Source organism: Dermacentor albipictus, chromosome 5 (assembly GCF_038994185.2).
Source record: "Dermacentor albipictus isolate Rhodes 1998 colony chromosome 5, USDA_Dalb.pri_finalv2, whole genome shotgun sequence".
NCBI classification, from domain to species: domain Eukaryota; kingdom Metazoa; phylum Arthropoda; class Arachnida; order Ixodida; family Ixodidae; genus Dermacentor; species Dermacentor albipictus.
Genome location: NC_091825.1, coordinates 99,386,599 through 99,406,094, shown reverse-complemented (window position 1 = coordinate 99,406,094; position 19,496 = coordinate 99,386,599). Strand labels below are relative to the sequence as shown.

The 19,496-nt window shown below is 43.5% G+C and overlaps 1 protein-coding gene across 3 annotated transcripts in view; it reads right to left on the bottom strand.

The window, feature by feature from the left end:
* The window catches only part of LOC139059974 (beta-1,4-N-acetylgalactosaminyltransferase bre-4-like), a 209,222-nt gene that overhangs the window by 10,044 nt on the left and 179,682 nt on the right, over positions 1-19,496 (bottom strand). For all 3 annotated transcript variants that reach the window (XM_070538636.1, XM_070538638.1, XM_070538637.1), the window contains 3 exons: positions 17,260-17,447; positions 11,891-12,013; positions 2,538-2,633 (listed from right to left, as the gene is read on the bottom strand). In XM_070538636.1, the coding sequence (XP_070394737.1) occupies positions 2,538-2,633; positions 11,891-12,013; positions 17,260-17,447 (407 nt within the window). The remainder of the gene's footprint in view (positions 1-2,537; positions 2,634-11,890; positions 12,014-17,259; positions 17,448-19,496) is intronic.

Genomic DNA, 19,496 nt, shown 5'->3' with positions numbered 1-19,496 from the left:
GGTTGGCAAAGCATAGTTCAGCAGCTACACGAGGAGCAGTGAACGACAAGAAAATAAATAAAAAATAAATAAGAAAAAAAGAAAACTCCTGAAAAACTTTGGGGGATGATGAAAATAAAGCAAGAAATAATCAAGGTGTCTACCAAGTTGACATTTCCAAATTACATGAGTTTTCCAGGTTTTCCCCAAGTGCCTTTGAAATATTCCCCAAGTGACTTAGAACTTTGTTTTATGTCAAGAGGGGCTCCCTACATCGTGTCGCCCAATGGTGTCACTCTCTAGTAAGCATGTTAAAAAAATTTAAAACAACGTAATCCAGTTTGAATAGTAAGGGGTAGTGTTTATTTTATTGAAAAAAAAAACAGAAGGGTGGGGTTAGTAAAATGCACAGCAAATAAAATATCTTCGAAAGAAATAGTAAGACCCATTGCAAATCGATTCGAACATTCTCAAATACGAATAAAAAAAGACATGCATACAGATTTTTTTCGAATGAGCTATTTCTATCAACTGATAGCAAGCTAATTGGTATGAGGCCCGAACATTATCACAAGCGAGATTCTCTCGCAACAACTGGTAAGTCAACCTCAACTGTCCTGACATACTCTCAGCCCGCGCACAACACCTCAGTGTTGCGTTTCACTGTTTTAAAGAGTTTTTGTGCTTGGATGAGGGACACCTGCATTCCAGCGTCAGCCAGCACTTTGCTTTTAGAGTGCAAGCTCCTTCAAAAAAGCGGCGGCATGCTTCCTTTCCCGTTCATTTCTCAATGCATACGTCCTTTGTCTTCTTGTCCTTCAGCTGTGCGTTCACTACACGGACTATTTGAAGCATCCTCTTGGACAGTTGTACAGTCAGTGTACGATTTTTTTGACTCCCTAGGGGCCGCAAAAACGTCCGAAAAAATGAATGCATGTCTTCTACAGCCCTTAAGGGCTCAAATTGCCATAGGTGCCCCCGAAAAAGCTCTGAAGGCCTGCAAGTACACTTATTAGGCATATCGGTGCTTGTACTGCGACAGGAGATGGCGGGTGCATGTGTGTATAGTTAAGGAATACATACGGTGTCCCGTGACGATTGCCTTTTTCCACACTTGTTATGATTCACAGCGTAACATTTCTGTAGTGAGGCGAAGCTGACTTTTGGGAATCGGCATTATGCAACGCGCCGTGCTTCCGAACTTCGAAGCCAATCGTGATAACCACAAAAGCAGTGTCGGTGCCGTTGCTGCGGAGAATTCTTTCAATGAAAAACACGGCACAGAACGGCAAGAAGCTTAATACCGAACCTCGAAGCTGTTAGGTCTAGCATTGCCGCAGTGGTGGTTACGGCTGCCAGCGGATCTGCGTGCGAGTGTGCCGGTTTGAGGCGGCAAGGTTATCAAAATGGCGCAGTTGTGGCCTTTATTAATTCCATTTTGGACCTGCGGTCACGGCAAAAAGCCCGGAAAATCTGATGGCGAAGGGTTGTTGCATCCAAAATTTCAAACGTTCTTATACATTGACTTTATGGGGTACGCAGTGCACAAAACCGTCCGAATTATCTGGTGTCCAGAAAGTCGTTCGTTGACTGTACTCTGGAAACTCCTCCAGCCGATGACGCGGCATCAAAGACCATTCGTTACGATTCTTCTCTGTTACTCGAGCCAGCATTACCGTGACTTTCATTCCCTTTCAATGAAATTGCAGCTAATTTTCTCTGATAGAAACAAAAATTCCCTGAGTTTTCCCCGAGTTTATCCAGACTACTCAAAATCCCCGAGAATTCCTGGTTTTCCTGGTTGGTAGACACCCTGAATCATGTACATTCTACTGGACCCTTTTTAACACCTGTGCTAAACATGCAAACGCAAAAGTGCACCTTTCTTGAAACGCCATGTTTGCTTTGATACACCATTTTTGCTTTTAAATCTTTGATGTACCTTTGCTGAATAACTCCTAGCCACATTAGAGTGAACATTTACAGCCTATTTACATCTACAGTTGCATTGCCAACCATTTTAATCATAAAAGATGTCCTTGATCATATAGACAAAACCAACTTTAATCTTGAAGTGCTCTTGCAAGTAATTACAAGTGCGAACAATATTTTTTTTTCCAGGTGATGCCTTACAAACCGAATATTTTAGGTTTCATTTGAAGGTAGCAACATATGCGAAATTGTTTAAATGGTCATCCTATCAATAGTTTCTGAGAAAAGGTACTTTGAAATCTGAAGCTCTGTCTAAAACTTGACAGCTAATTACAGAAACTATTAGAGGTTACACAGTGAAAAAGCTACAGAATGTTAAGTTAAAAGGCCTTCCTGCAAAATTTCAGATAACCATATGCAGCCATTTTTACAAGTGAATGTTAAAACCAAGGCAACCTAGTTATGTTACCATTCCGACAACTACCTCAGCAACAATTTTCGATGAACACAGAAAGGTATTGTGCAGGCAAAACTAGCCAAGATGTGATGTACATTTTTAAAGGGGCCTTTTGTGCATCAAACTTCTACAGTTCCAAACAAACACAGAATGTAAAAAGATTTCTCACCTCTCTGGACTCGGCGTATCCTTTGCATGCTTTAACATCGTGTACCTCGCAATGTTGGCAGGATACCTAGAAATCTTTAAGTGATAGTGCTGCAGCCTGCAAAAATGAGAACAAGAAAGTATTGATTAACAATGACATGACGTCACCCAAGAAGTGCGCCAAGAAAAGCAATAACATGATGTATGTGTAGCGAACTTTAACATTTGAAAGCTAGTGACCTTAACAGAAACACAGTGATGTAAGGTCCAGCTAGAAGATCAATTTTATTCATTTAGTATTTCAGGGAGATTTGTGGTTAACTTACTGCTATAAGGTTAAATTGAGTTACGCTTGCTTCATATCAGACAAATGATATGCCTTAGGGAACTAACCGCATGTGGTCTATCACCACTGACCAGCGTTGTCGGTCACTCTACCACCATAATCACCAGCCTAATCTACATCCACTGCAAGATGAAGGCTTCTCCCAGCTATCTCCAATTACCCTGTCTTGCATCATCCAACTCAACACTTGAATGACAGGGTTTCACACGCTAGAGCAATACAGGGGCTATGAAAGATGCCTTAGTGGAGGCCTCTGGAATAACTACAGTATTTGTTCGCCTTTGATTCAATTTAGCGGTTAATTCAATCCCGACCGAAGGTCCCGGCTGGCACCTATACATTTCTATGGGCGAAAACTTTAGTTATCTTGCTCCTGAAATTTGCCTTCGCTGCATAATTATAACAGACACACATGCATCTGGCCTCAATATTTACCTAAATAGCAGCAGCATCTGTGTTGGTAGTGTTTAGTGTATTCGCAACTTTCATGTACGGTGGCATCATCGTGTGGTGGTGGCCGGAAACAATATAAAGATTATACTCGCTGCTGGCTGCCGCCCGTTCGGGTAGCGTATTGGTGTGGTGTACGCTTTTCCTTTACTTTTGGTCGATGTTTTAACGCGTTCAAAGCTCCCGTGGGATCCTGAAGAGCACTAAACATGCTCAGAATGAGTAAACATAGAAGCAACCGTATTTTCTGCATGCCGGAATGGGTGCCGAGCGGTAGTTATGCGGTAGGTGATTGGAGCCTTCACTCATTCCCACCGGCTGCGTCCATGAGAAAGAAATTGATTATTAAGCTGTGGATCAGCAAAGCTGTCACAGAAGCGATGAAGGTTTGCAGTGCGCACTTCATGCCGAAGGAGTTTTTTTGGAATACGACAGATGAGTGACGATACCGAGCACTTGAAATCGCGAATAGACGCACCTCCATAAAGATGCAGGCATAGCACTATATTACGTGCAGGAAAAGAAATAATGCGCAATCTTAACTCAAATGTGTTGTAGGATGATAGATGCTTGCGTTCTTGCCACTCATGCCTTTGCGGTTACGTTGGAGCACAAACATTCTCCATGAAGCCTTGTACCAGCTTCAAAATTTCTTTTTCTCGTTCGTGCCGAGCTCTGCATTCGTGCTCTGCAACACCGGCTTGACATTCCACCATTTTCGAACAGAGAGATGAGTTTCTCATTTGTGCATTGAAGCAAAGTGACGCAGACGTAGAGGGGCCTGGAATTCGTACCTCGTCTGCCACTTCGATGTGCGGCTGCAAAGTGTGCACAGGCACGCGTGACGGCACTCGTAAGGTAACAAATCCTAGTCCAAACAAATGTTAAACTACTGTGCAGTGTTCGCGTAGCGAACCCTCAGCTGATCTGTGTGTATATTATTTTATAAAGATAACTGGAAGAATGAAGCGAGCATTGCCACGGACCGGTAAATATCGGCTATGTATCGCTTGATCTGTCTATAGGCAAGACGCGGTAGGACTCGCGCAGGCTGTAAAATTACCGCAAGACTGTAGCTTGCACAGCACGCATAAAGCGCAAAGCGCAATAAGTAAATTACAAGGGTGAATGGTTATCATATTAGCTCGCAAAAGCGGTCAAATATGGTTTTTTTGTTTACTTCTCGTGTTCAACATCCAGCCTAGTGAACACTGGCAGGAATAACTAGACCAAAAATTTTCGCACACAAAACACTGCTTTAGGGCCGCTTTTCATGCCATTGATGTAAAGGACTTCGGTTGCGTGACACCAGGAAGGTTTCTTTTTTTCTCGACAGGGCAGCTTATTCAAGCGGTCTAAGTAACAACTTGCACAGAGCACCACACCGTATAAAAGCTCATGGTACCCGTTCAAAGAGGTCAAATTAATAGAATAGCACATAGAAAGCACGATCACTTCTCTTAATAACACTGTTGCGGTAAAACAAACCACAGCTCGTGTAGTTTGCTTTGAAGCTGTGAAGTTAATATGCAAAGGCCTTCAACAGTCACAGACGTCGACGTGCATGCTTTTATACCGCAACACACAAGATGACCAGCGTTTAGGACTTCCTTCCCTTCAAGCAGGTCTCGAATCCTGTGTTCTGCTCGCCCAATGTGAGCCATTACGCAGGCTAACGACAGCGGGCGTGTATATTGAAGAGACATTTCAACATGACGATGCGAAACGACATGTCACTGAGCAAGATGACCACAGCACTGCACCGACTGCTCTAGTTTTTAATCTCTCAGACAGCCATGTTGGATTTAAGGTGGCGCCCCCTATAGGTCGTGAAAGTTGCAAATAGTAAGTGTGGCGAAAACGCATTTTTAGGCCTACCTTCAGCAGATTTGGAAACGAAAATCGTGGTTGTCAATGAATGCTTACCATTTTGCTGAGTTGTAATGCACACCTTTTTTCGAAGTGGTCTGTAAATTATCAGATTTTTGCAATTGCATACGAAACCAAAATAGTGTTCATAGCTTTAGCAATGGCTTACCATCAGAGTCAGCGTCATTGCTATTGTCGTCACCAAGATGATGGCAAAACAAGTTTTCACTAAGGATGGCGATGTCAGCTAGCCGCTTTCATGCTTTAATTTTGAAGGCTCATTAAGATATGTAATTTTAGCAGCAACAAGGTGCACACTAGTGCAGGTTAGATTTGAATGTAGGTACACTGTTTCACACTACATACTAATAAAAACTGGGTGCGCATTTGACTTGGGCGCATTAGCATTGGGGAAAATACTTTCAAATGGAAGTTTTATTTTGGCCTGTCAGATAACTTGACGGATTTTGTCGAACCTGTAAACATTGAATTAAAGGGACGCTAAATAGAAAAAATTATTCTTTCTGTGTCAGTAAATTACTTTTACACCGTATCAAAAACACCACTCTTACCACAAGACACTTGGCAGGCCAGAGCAAAATGAAAAAAAAAAAAACACAAAAGACAGGTGGCAGCACCACCTTGAAGTTCCTGCACCAGCCTACAGTAACGACAGTGTCTGGTAGGGTCAATTCTTTAACGGTAAAGATTGGCTAAATTGTGTTCAAAAGGAGCACTGAATAAGGCAAGTTTCGCCAACTTTTACTCAGTCAATGCAGCTAAACTACGAAAGTACACTTTGAAATCCGCAACGTCCCACCGACGTACCAGCGCTGGGGTTGCAGCATTGAAATAAAAAAATAAACATTCAGCTCTATTTTCTTCTCTAATAATCGGCATATTACTCTGCAATTAATGGCAACAGAATTTTTAAAGAATGTTTCAATCGTCGAAATTGATGCACGTGATGCCACCAAACAACCCAACAGGCATCGTGTGCAGATTTGGCGCTGGACGTAGATTTGCACAAAGGTTCCGTAATTTCGATCGGTTGCCTTTGGGTATACGAGATACGATCACTTTTGCACTTGGCACAGGATGCGTTGGCCCCTATGGGCGACAGCATGTGGTGGAGAAATGCTGCTGCATGCGTAGAGCGCTGTTGCTCTGCGTCCGGTGCCGAGTTATGCAAAATCTCGCAATGTGATTGCATCTTCGAAAGCAAATGACCGAGAATACTGCTCCACGGCAGTGCTGCCACTGCTGACCGACGCGTGCAGCGCACTTTGTAGGGTCAGCAATGCGATTCTATATCCTCGAGCACAGCTTTTTAAAGTGGGCTAACGAAATTTTGACAGCTATGTTTCCTTCTGCAACACACTACCTATGTGTGCTATCTCATTTTGTAACAACGAAATTCTTGCAAGACCGAATTTTATTTTTTGTTTCCCGCCGATTTCGTTATTGAGAGGTTCAACTGTACTAGAAATGGCGACAGCTGCAGTCAAACTGGAAAAATATTATTTCAAGGTCCGTTGTGGCATGTTTCTGCCACAGTTGAACCTGCCTATAATGAACCTCCATATAAGGAATTCCTCGATATTCTGAAGTTTTTCTATTCCCCGCCGTCACTCCATAGAAGCATGTGTGTTTGCGACCTCTATGTAACAAAGTGGCGGTGGGAGAAACCCTGGAAATAATTTTCTTGGCCGACCATTTAGTTGATTTTGCCCCAAATTTTTTCAATTTTAGCACGAGCAGCAGCCGCATGCACCTCCTGTGGTCGCCCCACCGACGACGGAGTGCGAAGCGGTGTTATCGCACTTTGCGCGCACGTAGTACACCTGGGTGACAGCAAGGCTTCCGCAGAGTGCCGTTGGCGCAGAGAGTAGGAAGGGATGATGCTTGTCCGCACGTGTCTACACGTGCATTAAGGCGACCCCTGCGTCCCTTGAGCCGGCTGAGAGAGAGTGCGATTGTGAAGAGGAAGAGGCGCTACCTAAACGCGCATTGAGGCACCCCCCGAGTCCATTGAGTTGTTCGGCAACGCGATTCTCGATGATAGTGATCTACAGAAGGGAAAAACGCTTGACCCTGCAACCCATGAGGGAGCACGGCGAAGCGTCGTCGTGGCAGTCTTTATTTCCTCCTCCCTTCAAACACCCTGGCGCTCATTCTAAGTAATGTTGCTGCCGCTTGCGGTTTGGCAGCAGAGCGTTGGCAGTGCCACTCTTTGGTAGCTACAGAAGTCTCTGCACTTCACTTCGTTAACCTGACACCGGGTGACACTACTAAGAAGAAAAGGACTGCTTTTTGTGTCTCGTGGAGTCGTGGTCACTCTTTGTTTTTCATGCCGTTCAAGCATGCGAGTCGGCTCCTGTGTCCACGCAGCCAGTAACTTCGGTGTATCATTCCAACGATGAGTGCCTCGACAAAGAACGTAAAATATTGACTCTTGAAGAAAAAATGGCCATCTTCGATGTGTTTTTGAAGATTAAAAAAAGAAGGACATAGCTGCCAAATTTGGCATCGCAGGTAGTTCACCGTCTACAATACTGAACGCAAAAGATGCGATTCGCGATGCAGTGGAATCAGGTACCGACTGCAAAAAGAAGAAGCTGAAGCCATCAACATGCGCCGACGTCGACAAGGCGATGTTTACTTGGTTTATGGACACGAGACTGAAATACTCCCATCAGCGGTGCTGTTTTGCAGCAAAAAGCAAGGAATTATGCTTATATCTTGGGCTGCAATGATTTAAAATGAAGTAACAGGTGGCTTCAAGGTTTCAAAAGCAGGTATGGAATCATCGGCAAAGTAATTAGTTGTGAGTCTTCCTCTGCAGACAGTGATGGTGCCACTTTTTGGATTGAGCACAAGCTATCAGGCATTTTGGAGCGTTACGACAGATGCGATACATACAACGCTGACGAGACAGCCCTTTTTTACGAGTTGCTCCAAACCGCACCCTCATGCTAAAGGGAGACGTCTGCCACGGCGGCAAGCAGAGTAAACGTCGCTTGACTGTGTTGCTCTGCGTAAATTTGGATTGAAGTGACAGGCGAGTCCCACTGGTTATTGGCAAAAGCACCCAACCTAGGTGCTTAAAAGGCACACACAGAAAGCCTGTGAAATACGTGGCGAATGCGAAAGCATGGATGACACGGGGCATATTTAGTGACTGGTTGAGAGAGTTCGACAAAGATATCAAGAAACAAGGCTGCAGAATTTCTCTGTTCGTAGAAAACTGTACTGCGCACCACTTGAAGGCCTTGAGTTGTCTAACATTGAACTCTAGTTTTTACCTGCAAACTGTACCTCGCTCATTCAGCCCCTTGACAGAGGAATTATGAACAGTGTGAAGTGTTCCTACTGGCGTAGACTAATCCAAAGGCTCCTTCTGAACGTTTGATACAGGCATGCAGAGGCAAAGCAGCTTTAAAGCACCACAACGTGAAGACGACAACATGCAAGCAGCAATCCAGCAAAGCACCACTTCAGCAACGACGTGACGTGCCCTGTGAGACAATGATGGATAACACCTTGAGGAACTGTATCTCGCCGTGTGTTCTGTGTACTACGTAGACATTTAAGATCACCTCACAACTGTTGTATGCCGTCAACATCGCCAAATAACGTCAGTCAACACAAACAGCACAGAAAACTTCACTTGCATCGATTCCCAGAGGACGTGGGATCCGCATAATTTTCTTTGATAAATTGGGCATGTTTTATGTTCAAATGCATATTTATTTTATTACTTTACACCTGGGAAAAATTTGGTGCATGTTAAGAGTCAGCGCTGCATTAGAATCTTGCAAGTACGGTAACCAGTCACCCACATTAGTGTTAAAGAGGTTCACTGAAAAATGCCACATACCTAATGACCCAAGTTGGTGCCAAAGAAGTTTACTGATGAGCTGCACGTACCCATTTGCACATGCCCAGTGACCCAAGTTTGTGTGAAAGAGGTTCATTGAAGAGCGGCACATGCGTACACATTGTCACATACAGTTGGGTGTCGAACCTGGTTCTCTTAGCACAGTAGCCCAATGCTGTACCAATTGGACCATGGACTACCCAGTGATCCAAGTTGGCCAGAACACGGTAAGATAGACAAACAGGCAGACAGATGCAGGAAAATGCATGAAGTATCCAAAGACTGCGAAATGCATTAAAATATTTTTTAAAAAGTGTGGGCTTTACATGAATAAATACAGTGGATGTCAATCTGCTGAATCGTATCAAAGCAGCTGGTCTCTTGCATTGTTGTGCATATTCCTTTGTCACCTACTGTACAGACATCTTAACTTCCACCTAGAGTGCTTAACCCTTTCAGGGTCGATTTTTTTCGCCATATGCGACCACCCAGGGTCGATTTTTTTTTTTACTGCAGATTAAAATTCTTCTGAGGGACCCATTTCAAAAAACATTTACCGTAATTTTAATAAGGTGACCGTAAAGTGAGAAAAAAATATTTTGCGTTGGTATTTAGGTACTCTTTATTCATGAATAACAATAATAAAGAAAAAGGAAATAAACTTATAAGAATTAAAATTTGATGCATTGTTGTAGTTCAAGGCACACGAGAATATTTCGCAAGTCTGAAATGTTCCTGCTCTTACACTAATATTTATGTCCATAGCATAATCGAACTGCATAGGTGAGCGCACTCAAGGAAAATGTGTGGTTGTGTACCTGTCAAAAAGGCAAAACGTGCGACAAACTTCCGCTAATCTTCTTCTTATCGCCAACCAGAGGCAATTAGATATTGCCAGGCTCCCCCACCCCCTCGCCCCTCCAGAAAAAGAAAAAACGCACGCATGGCGGCATCCATCCTATGCTCACCCCTGTGAGCACTAAACGAGCAAGAAACAGGTGGCCGCCCTTTGAGCAATTAGTAACGAGATAGCCATCAGTTTTGCGAGCGCAAGAATCTGAAACCACCTGCAGAGCAAAACTCAAGCCACTGCCCGTGCGCGCACGAGCGAGCGAGCGGTAGTATATGGACATGCCGAAGCAAACTAGGTCTAAAACAAACCATGCAACGAAAGCCAAGGGAGGTGCAAAAAATGAGGAAACTGGTGCACTTTTGAACGTACAGACGGCACCGTAAATATACGGCATCAACCGTTTTGAACTTGTTCACGGCGCCGTATGTTTAAGTGATTGACACTCAAAGGGTTAAGTGATGTGCTACACGTCTAAGTTACCATGAAATTACAGCATCGGTTACGTTGAGTTTTGCTTCTCTGTGAGGCAGCTCCTATAAACAACTACTGCCTCTCAAGCTATACACAATCTCGCATGTCATTTGCAGCTCTGCCTAAGGTACGAGGCATGCACAAGTAATATCCTTGCACAGCAGAATATAGTTCTGGGCATAACTGTGATTACTGGTGGGATTAGAGAGTATTTTTGCTTTGTATGCGATACATTACAGAGATATATGACATGTTAGGACTTTAGCGCATGCATGTGTTATACCGCAAGTTACTGTGGTGGTGAGCAGACGACACGGCACGGATGAGCACATCTTGAGGGGTATTCGGCTTTCCTATTGGCTAAGGAGTCCTGCAGCTTCCACAGTGCTGCAAATAATTTGCAAGATGGAGCACAGGCAGCTGCTCCGAAATACCCCTTCCTTTTTTTTTAACAAGCAGCCTGAAAGCACTAGAAAGAATTGTGAATGTCTATGCAGGTCATAAAGAGGTTGATATTTCTCCATATGAAAACATTTACAGTATAATCTTGTTAATTCAGATTTCATGTGATCGAAAAGAATTTCCAAATTAAGTGAATGTTGAATCACGGCTGCTATTGATGTGATCATGGATGGTGACTAGGCAGTCATGAAGGCACGCAGTGCTATGCATGGCGGTAAATGTAAGAATAAACGCTGTTAAGGCACAAATAGGCACAAAGCATTCTGGTGGTGCTGTCATTCACGTATGATTTCCACTGATGACTATGGCGATGTGAACTCGGCCGCCTTGATTCGGCGGGCGCTAACGCCATTCCTACTCTTCTGCGTTGCACATTTTCAGCGCTCCACACTCATCTAGCTCTGAGAGTTGTCGGAATTAACCGATGTGCAGCCAAATACGTCCAAATTAACGAATTTCATTGCATTAAATAATGCATATGCCTGCTGGGACCGAAGGACGAGTCAAAATTATCCATTTTCCCTAATTATTGTGGGCCAAATTAACGAGGCTTTTACTGTATATGATAACAGTCCGTCTGCCTCCTTACTAGAAGCATAATGATACTTTGAACAGGAGTACACAACATGATTTAAAAGTATCGCTCGGTCGAGCAGCACCTTATATGCGCCTTTAATAGGTGATACTAGTCGCATTCTCATGGTGTAAAAACACGCAGACTCAGCAGAACCGAGTACGTATGTGATATAGCTAAACAGCTTCATTGAATGTACCCCTTCACATGACTTAGCAACCCCAGTCACACAAGAGAATGTTTACGTAAGCAATGCACAAGATTGGCTTGACTTGTGTTAGGTCAATAAAGTATGTGTACACAGAAGCAAGCAGCTGTGGTTAGTGTAAAAGCATGTAAACTTTACTCATCTGTAAACGTCAAAACAAAAGCTACTCTGCCACGAAAGCTTGTATAACTTGTGGATCATGTCAAAGTTTGCTATTCTCACCATTGATAGACTGCTTATCCAAGGCAACTGGATCACTCACCTGTAAGACATGTCGTCATCTTCACCTCCCCATCCCCAGTACTCGTTCGAGAAGCCATTCACAAGCTGCATGTGCTCCTTTTTGAGGGCACTGACACCGCCAAATATCAGGGCATAAGGAAGCCTGCAAGAGTATGTGTGCCAACAAAGGAAGGAATGCAGCCTTTCATGTACAGGACACTTACAGGACAAAGGTCTACAATGAAGATTGCACAGCAAGACAGACAACTGCAGGAGTTTTTCGCATACATAAACGGCTAGTAGTCAAGAACCACCTTATATGCCTGTTGGGCAAGTACACCAGATTAATACAGTAGACTTCTGTTAGCTCAACTCTGGTTGAATAAATGTTTCAGTTAATCACACAACTAAAAGTCGCAACAGGTGCTCATGCATTTCTATGGGGCAAAAGTTTCATTATTTCGATCCTAAAATTGGCCTTCGCCAGATAATTCAAGCTTTACCAGTCAGCATGCAAATGCCTGAGCCATATCATGACCCCAATAGTGACACGTTTAGTGGTAGCATCTGTCTAGGTGGAGCTTAAGAGACCGCAGATGCGTTGAACAACTTCATGGCCCATCGAAAATGCCTATTTTTGGCCTGCTCAAGGGAGATTTTCAAGCACTAACTACAACTCACAATGTCCGATTACAAAATTTACCCAATTGTATTAGGCCAGCAATTGCTTGCGCGGTGCAATTGGATAAGAAGCTAAATTCGCCTTTGCAGTGTGTATATGATTTGCTGCATAACAATGATTTGTTATGGTGAAGTTGACTTCAGGACAGCTGCCATTGTACAACACATAATAGACCTTTCACCATTTTCTTGCTAAAAGATAGGGTGCACGCAGACTTGTATTTTGCTGAGGAATTTTCAAGTAATTTGTACGCTCTATACTTTGAACACATAGAAAGCTTGTGCGGTTGATTCAGTGGCATAATAGAAATGAAAAAGTACTGCTAAATGAATCACCTTTGTATTACGAAGTTTTTTCTGTACTTCGTTTAATTCGACCTGCCAGAGTATTTTATCAATTTCGACGGCCCTGTCAGGGTTGAAATAACAGAAGTCAACTGCATAATGAAATTGGTCAAAAATTGCATGCACAGTGCAATTGGATACAAAATCAAACCGCAGTCGCAGCTTTCATGACAGTCTAGTGTCAGAGCTAGCCTACAGCATCATTGCCATTGCCATCACAAGATGGCAACAGATACACGAGCAGCATGATGGTTACAATGCGCTGCTATCAGTCTTCAATTATGAAACCATTTCATTCAAAAGATCAGTTATGTTGCATGCTAAGCCAGCAGCAACAATTCACGTCCTGTGTGTTTTTTTTCTTTTTGAATTCCGCAATATAGCATACGTTACAGGACGAACTAGTGAAGTGGTCGGTGCAGACATGGGCCACCATCCCATTCGCAAATATTGCAGAGTCGTTTCATAAATGGGGAATATCAAATGTGCTATGACCGTACAGAGGACATTGTTCATATAGACAACGATAAAGTCCTGTCTGAGAGTGATTACGATGGACACTAAACGTAAAAAAATTTATATTCTGTTCACTGGTATCAACTTTTTCTTAGTCTTCTTGCTAAAAAATAAGCTGCACGCTAGGTTTATACCTTGTTTGGCAACTATTATGTTATTTCTACATTGGTTTTCTATTTTTAACCCATAAAATGTGGGTGCGCATTCAATTCGGGTCGTTAGAAGCAGGCAAATGCTGTTGAATGAGTCACTAGTGTGCATTGGTGTTTCTTCTGTCTCTTTCTTCCAATTCAATAAGTTGGATAATCAATCAATTTTGTTGGTCCCATTAGGTTCATATTGAAAATTGACTGTACTAAGGTTGTTAAAACTGAATTTTTCTCATCAAATACAAATATTTAATGAATATGGGCTTCAAATATGTAATATGATACTGCAGTCTCCCATTAATTTGATGCCGGTTAATTGAATTTATGGGTTATTTCAATATCTACCAACAGGCTGGCCCTTATAGATTTGTATGGGCCCAAATTGATTATTTCGATCCTAAAATTGGCCTTCACTGGATAATTCTAACTTGACCAGTCAGCATACACACCTGACCCCTACGGTGACCCCATTAATGGCAGCATGTTTTGGAGGAGCATAGGGGACAGCGAACACACGTGACCTCCCATCAAAAATGACCATTTTCGGCCTGCGCTTGGAAGATTTTCGAGCAATAATGGCAACTCACAATGTACGATGACAGTATTTACCCAATTCTAAAGCGCATCCTTTGTTTTTTTCCCCTCCAAGAATATTGGACCGAAAATTGCCTGCGCAGTGCTATTGGATACGCAACCAAAACAGCCTTCGTAGCATTCGTACGCTTTACCGCAGAACACGCATGTAATGCGGCGAAGCTGACTAAGAAACTGACCACCACTGTGCGTGAGAGAGAGAGACAGAGAGAACTAAACTTTATTGCAGGCGTATTAGTTATTGAGACCCTGGTTGAGGAGCTAGTGTGGAGTCCATGTGGCCGCGATGCAGTTAGCCCACTCTGCCAGCATGACTTGGCATTTTGGGTCAGTCTTCATTTTTCGCTCCCAGGCCTTGAGCGTGGGAGCTTGCCGAAAAATCATTCTTGGGGGGGGGGGGGGGGGGGGTTGGATGGGCAGAACCAAAGTATGTGATCTTGGTCTGCGGTTAGTGCTTTGCAGTGCCTGCAGTTAGGTTTAAATTCTTGCTTAGAAATTTCAGCCAACCTTTTGGGGCTTAGCACGGATCGAGTCTGTACCCGCCATGGGGTCGTTGCCTGCTAACATTAGAGAGGCTTAGCTTGTTCGGTATTCGGGTAAAGGGTTGGGGCAGAGGCGTAAACGTGAGCAGCCTGCATGGTGCAGCCACGTGGTGGCACAGAGCTCAAACAGGCAAAAACAGCTAATATTGCCTGAACCAAGTGTATTTTACTTTGCTGCGGGTGCAAATTTGACAGCAACATGATTACGCCAGTGCTGGAAATTTACACCAGCAGCAAAGTATAATACACTTGGTTCAGGCAATATTAGCCGCTTTTGTCTCCGAGCTCTTTGCCACCAGGTGGCTGCACTATGCAGACCGCTCACGTATACGTTTCTGCCCCAACGCCCATCCCGCTTCAGTTTACTTAAATACTGGACAAGCTAAACCTCTATTATACCCTTGCCCATTTATTATTTTTGAATAAAATATTGAGTGCACGTTAGATTTTAACTTTGTTTATTAGAAGCTTTGATCTCATTTCCATGTTAGTTTTATATTTTGGGCACGTAAGAGGGTGCAAGTTTGATTTGGGGGTGTGTTAGGATTGGGCAAATACTATGAAGTGAATCAGTGGTTCTGACCTTTTTTGTACTTTGTTTAATTCAACCCGCTGGAAAATACAATCAATTTCACCAGACCCGTCAGGGTTTACTTAGCAAAATTAGACTGCACCGAATATCATCTCTCGGCTTCTAAATCTTTAAAAATAGGAATAAATAGAACAGTTTTTGTTCTATACACACACAATGTTACTTGGACGCACCCCTCGAGCAATGTCCAGAATGCCTTCAGCAACCCACATTTGCTAAAACCCATGCCTCAGATAAAAGTGCTTGAGGGTACTCAATGTCCAACGAGAAAGCTACTTGTTCCACATTAAAGTGTTTGAATTTTGAAGTCACACGACGACTAATGATTATTCAAAATTAAAACAGTCTTTCCTGTCACATCTCAGGAGTGTACGTTCAAACAAGATACTGAAGTGAATATGCGACCACAGGTCTTGCTTGTCATTCGTATTCGTAGTCATTCGTATTCTGCCTCCCATAGAGCAGAATACGTTGGGTTGTGCCAACAGGAATACGAGTTGGGTTGTACCAACACTGGCCTGCCTCGCCTACCTCCTTGCATGCAATCCTTCTCTTCTGCTCAATGTGTTAATGAGAAACAAATTAAGCAGGACCAACATTCTTTGAACACTGCCAAGTTTCAAGTGACCAAAAGTGGATGAACAAGGAAAGCGTCAGTCTGGAGCTAACATTTCGACAAAAGGAGACCCATCTTTGCAACGCAACAGACTAACTTCAGGCCTCTCTTACTGAAAACCCTTTGTCTAGTTCGGATGCCGAATTTTACATCATTTTTGGCGGTTATTCTTATGAGATTCAGATGCAAAAACATGTGCGCATAGATAAAAACGATGGTTTTGGTACCTACAATGAACAAAAAGATCCACTTTTATATCTATGCAGCATCCAGAAAATGTCTATTTCATTTTCGTATACAATCGACAACCGATAATTGAGACTCCACAAGGAATGTAAATAAGTCTGAACTATGGAATGTAAAAAAACGAATGTATCCAAAAAAGATCATTTTATTTACATCTTAAGGCGCCAGTGGAAAGAATAAGTGGTTGATTCATTGCTGCACACACTTCCACTTACGTGCAGCCAAGTACGTCGGTATTTCTGCAAGTTTTTGTGCTGTCGCTGTATGCCTATGCAAGAACTGCAAAGGCTTGAATCCGCACATGAAGGCTCCGCAGCACATAGCACATCATCATCATTATCTCAGTTAGAGTCGTTTGACGGTGGTAGAACTTGCTCAAATATTTCGTCATTGTTCAGTTTGGTACACGACAACACCACACTGTCGACGTCTGCAAAGTTTCCAAATGCAACGGCTGCAGAAATCGGCACAGCGCAGCCTAGCAGGCCATCAATGATGTCCGCATTTGAGCACGTTGTGGAGTCATTCGGACTGCGACTCGAGACTCATACCGAGTCGGACTGCGAGGGCACCGTTGGTGCCATTGACAAGGTTGGTCGGTAAGTTCACGAGAAAGACTTTTTGGAGCCAGCAGAGAGCTGTTCAGAACGCAAACTAAACAAAGAAACACAGAATAGCAGAACGCAGACCGAAAGGCAAACTCAACGAATAGAGTGACGAGAGCAGGCCATGGGCGGGGTTGCCAGAATAGGCTATGACGATCACAGTGTTGACACGACCTATGATTCAGGCAAAGCCTCCAAGATTGGCATCTACAGTTAAATCTCTGAGGCGTAGTGTTGCGAGTAAGGCAAGGCCTCAGGGATTACCATCTAACATATAATCTCCGAGACCATACTTGATGTCTTTTCAATGTTGCCAGAGGAGATAATGGCGTCAGAGTTCACGGACGGAGTACGGATAATCTAATGTTGAGCTGGCGGCTGTCCAAAATATTGGTCGTCTTTGCACACTCAGTCAACGAGGCCATTGGCGGTGCCTCGTGGCTGTCTAAATTACCAAACATGTCTAGATTATTGGTCGGCGACTGTATATACAGGCATGGTAGCAACAATTATTTTTCCTTACCTGTACTTCATGGTGTCTATGGCCACCGACATATGGCGAGGCTGCTCGGGGCAAGTGTAGAGGTTCCTATCGTCCTCGGGTATGAGGTCGACGTCGTGGAAGATGAAGCACTGGTAGTCGTACAACGCCAGCGCCTCAAGGTAGCCCACGTTGAACAGCTTGGCGCGGTTGAACTTCCCTTGTCCAGCCTGAAAGGCATCACAACCACATATGCAACAAACTTGTGTCATAGAGAATATCTTGAAGAACATTGCTTAAGCCTGTTTCACAAAATTGATCATTGTTGTTCCTTACACAGAATGCTCTAATTAACACTCCTTCTTACTGTTCCTCCCAAGGCAATCATCAACACAAGGATGGAAATTTTGATGAGTTGGTTTATAGCAAAACACAGACAACAAAGACAAGCGGCGACTTTCAACCAAAGCTTATTGCACAAAATGTTTAGTAATATTGTCACATTGCGGTAAAAACAAGCAAGCAAGCACTTCCAAATAGTTACAATACATACAGCAATACAGCGGGAGAGTCAGAAATCCGTCAAACGACCTCACAAATGAAAGCAAATGCTTGGAATAGCAACAAAGTTGTTCACGGTTGCCATCTTTTGACACGCATCATATGGCGGCCTCTCGTTCCCGACTACATTCGTTGATGCACATCGGTATCTATTTGTAGAGCTTTGAGCAACCCGTCACAAGACTAGCTTTGTATCTACATGGAGGGAATGACAGTATCGTGATCGTTTGCATGCATTTCCGCGGATCGTTTGCAGCATCACGCGATCTTGCCGTAGCCCTCTAAATTTCAGAACATGAAAGGTGGGAAATAACGCTGAGCTTGAATGAAATGGCCAGCATCTGCTCTTGACTGTCGACGCCGGCTACGTGAGGAACTGATCGCGTCACGTGATGAGCGGTCCTTTTATCTGTTACGCAGATTGGCCTTACGATAACCCACCTGCTGTAAAGTTGGAACAGCCTTTCTGTACTTTGGAGAAAAACTGGAAAGCAAAAGTTTCTTTGCAATAAATAAAAGATTGCTGCAAAACACAGGACCACTATTAAATCGAGAACCTCATTAGATATTCAGTACAACGGAATGTCAGTTCATTTATGGAGGAAAAGAATTCAATTATATGCAAGAGAAATTCTATTAACAAAGAAAAAAAAATTGCAGTTTTTCATATACTAGAAATGAGCTGTAGACATTGCTGGCAAACTAATTTGGTGTTTCCTTTAAAAGGCTCCTGAACCACTTTTTATCGAAGTGGAGAAAGGCATTTGAAGATAAATTGACTATTTCAGAAATACTTTGCCGCAAAAAGTTCTTTGATGGATTCAGCAGAAGCTGAGTTATAGGCAATCAAACACAGCCTCCGCTGCGCTCCTGTTCCTTCTTCAATGCCTTGCACTGTAAAGGCCACGGCGCAGTGGGGCAGGCCCACAACGCTCCGCCTTTAAATGTCACCATGGCGCACAGTTCAAATGTCATTTTAGATGTTAACATAGACGTAGCCTTGGTGCCTATGATGCACTGAATAGAAGCCAAACACAGTTGTGCTCAGCGAGCCACAGTGCGCTTAGCCAATGGACTCGTGGCGGCACCCTGCGGTGGCTGCGATATATACGCCACGTAGCCGACCGCAGGTTTTTTGTTTATTATGGAGTTTTACGTGCCAAAACCACTTTCTGATTATGAGGCACGCCGTAGTGGAGGACTCCGGAAATTTCGACCACCTGGGGTTCTTTAAAGTGCACCTAAATCTAAGTACACGGGTGTTCTCTCATTTCGCCCCCACCGAAACGCGGCCGCCGTGACCGGGATTCGATCCCGCGACCTCGTGCTCGACCACAGGTTGATGTCAGCCATCGGCCAATAGCAGCCGTCTAAGGGAATGATGAAATAAAGCATCTGATAACGAATTAAAGTGCCCAGAAGAGAGTGAGCACAAGGCCTTCTGCTGAAAAGAGCGTTTGAGAGAAAGATTATTTTGCGATCCGCTTGCAAGCGCCATGCACCGCGTACGACAGCAAAACATGGTTGAGATGTCCACAGCAGCGTACGCTACCCACGGACTATGTTATTTAACCAAGCCCAAGAAGTGGTTCAGGGCTCCTTTTAATTTGAGTGGACTGAACTGTATCGATTTTTATGTATAGAAGTTACTGACAGCTTGCTACATTCTTGTTATACAATGCTGAATAATCCCGAGCATGTGAAACACTATTTTCTTG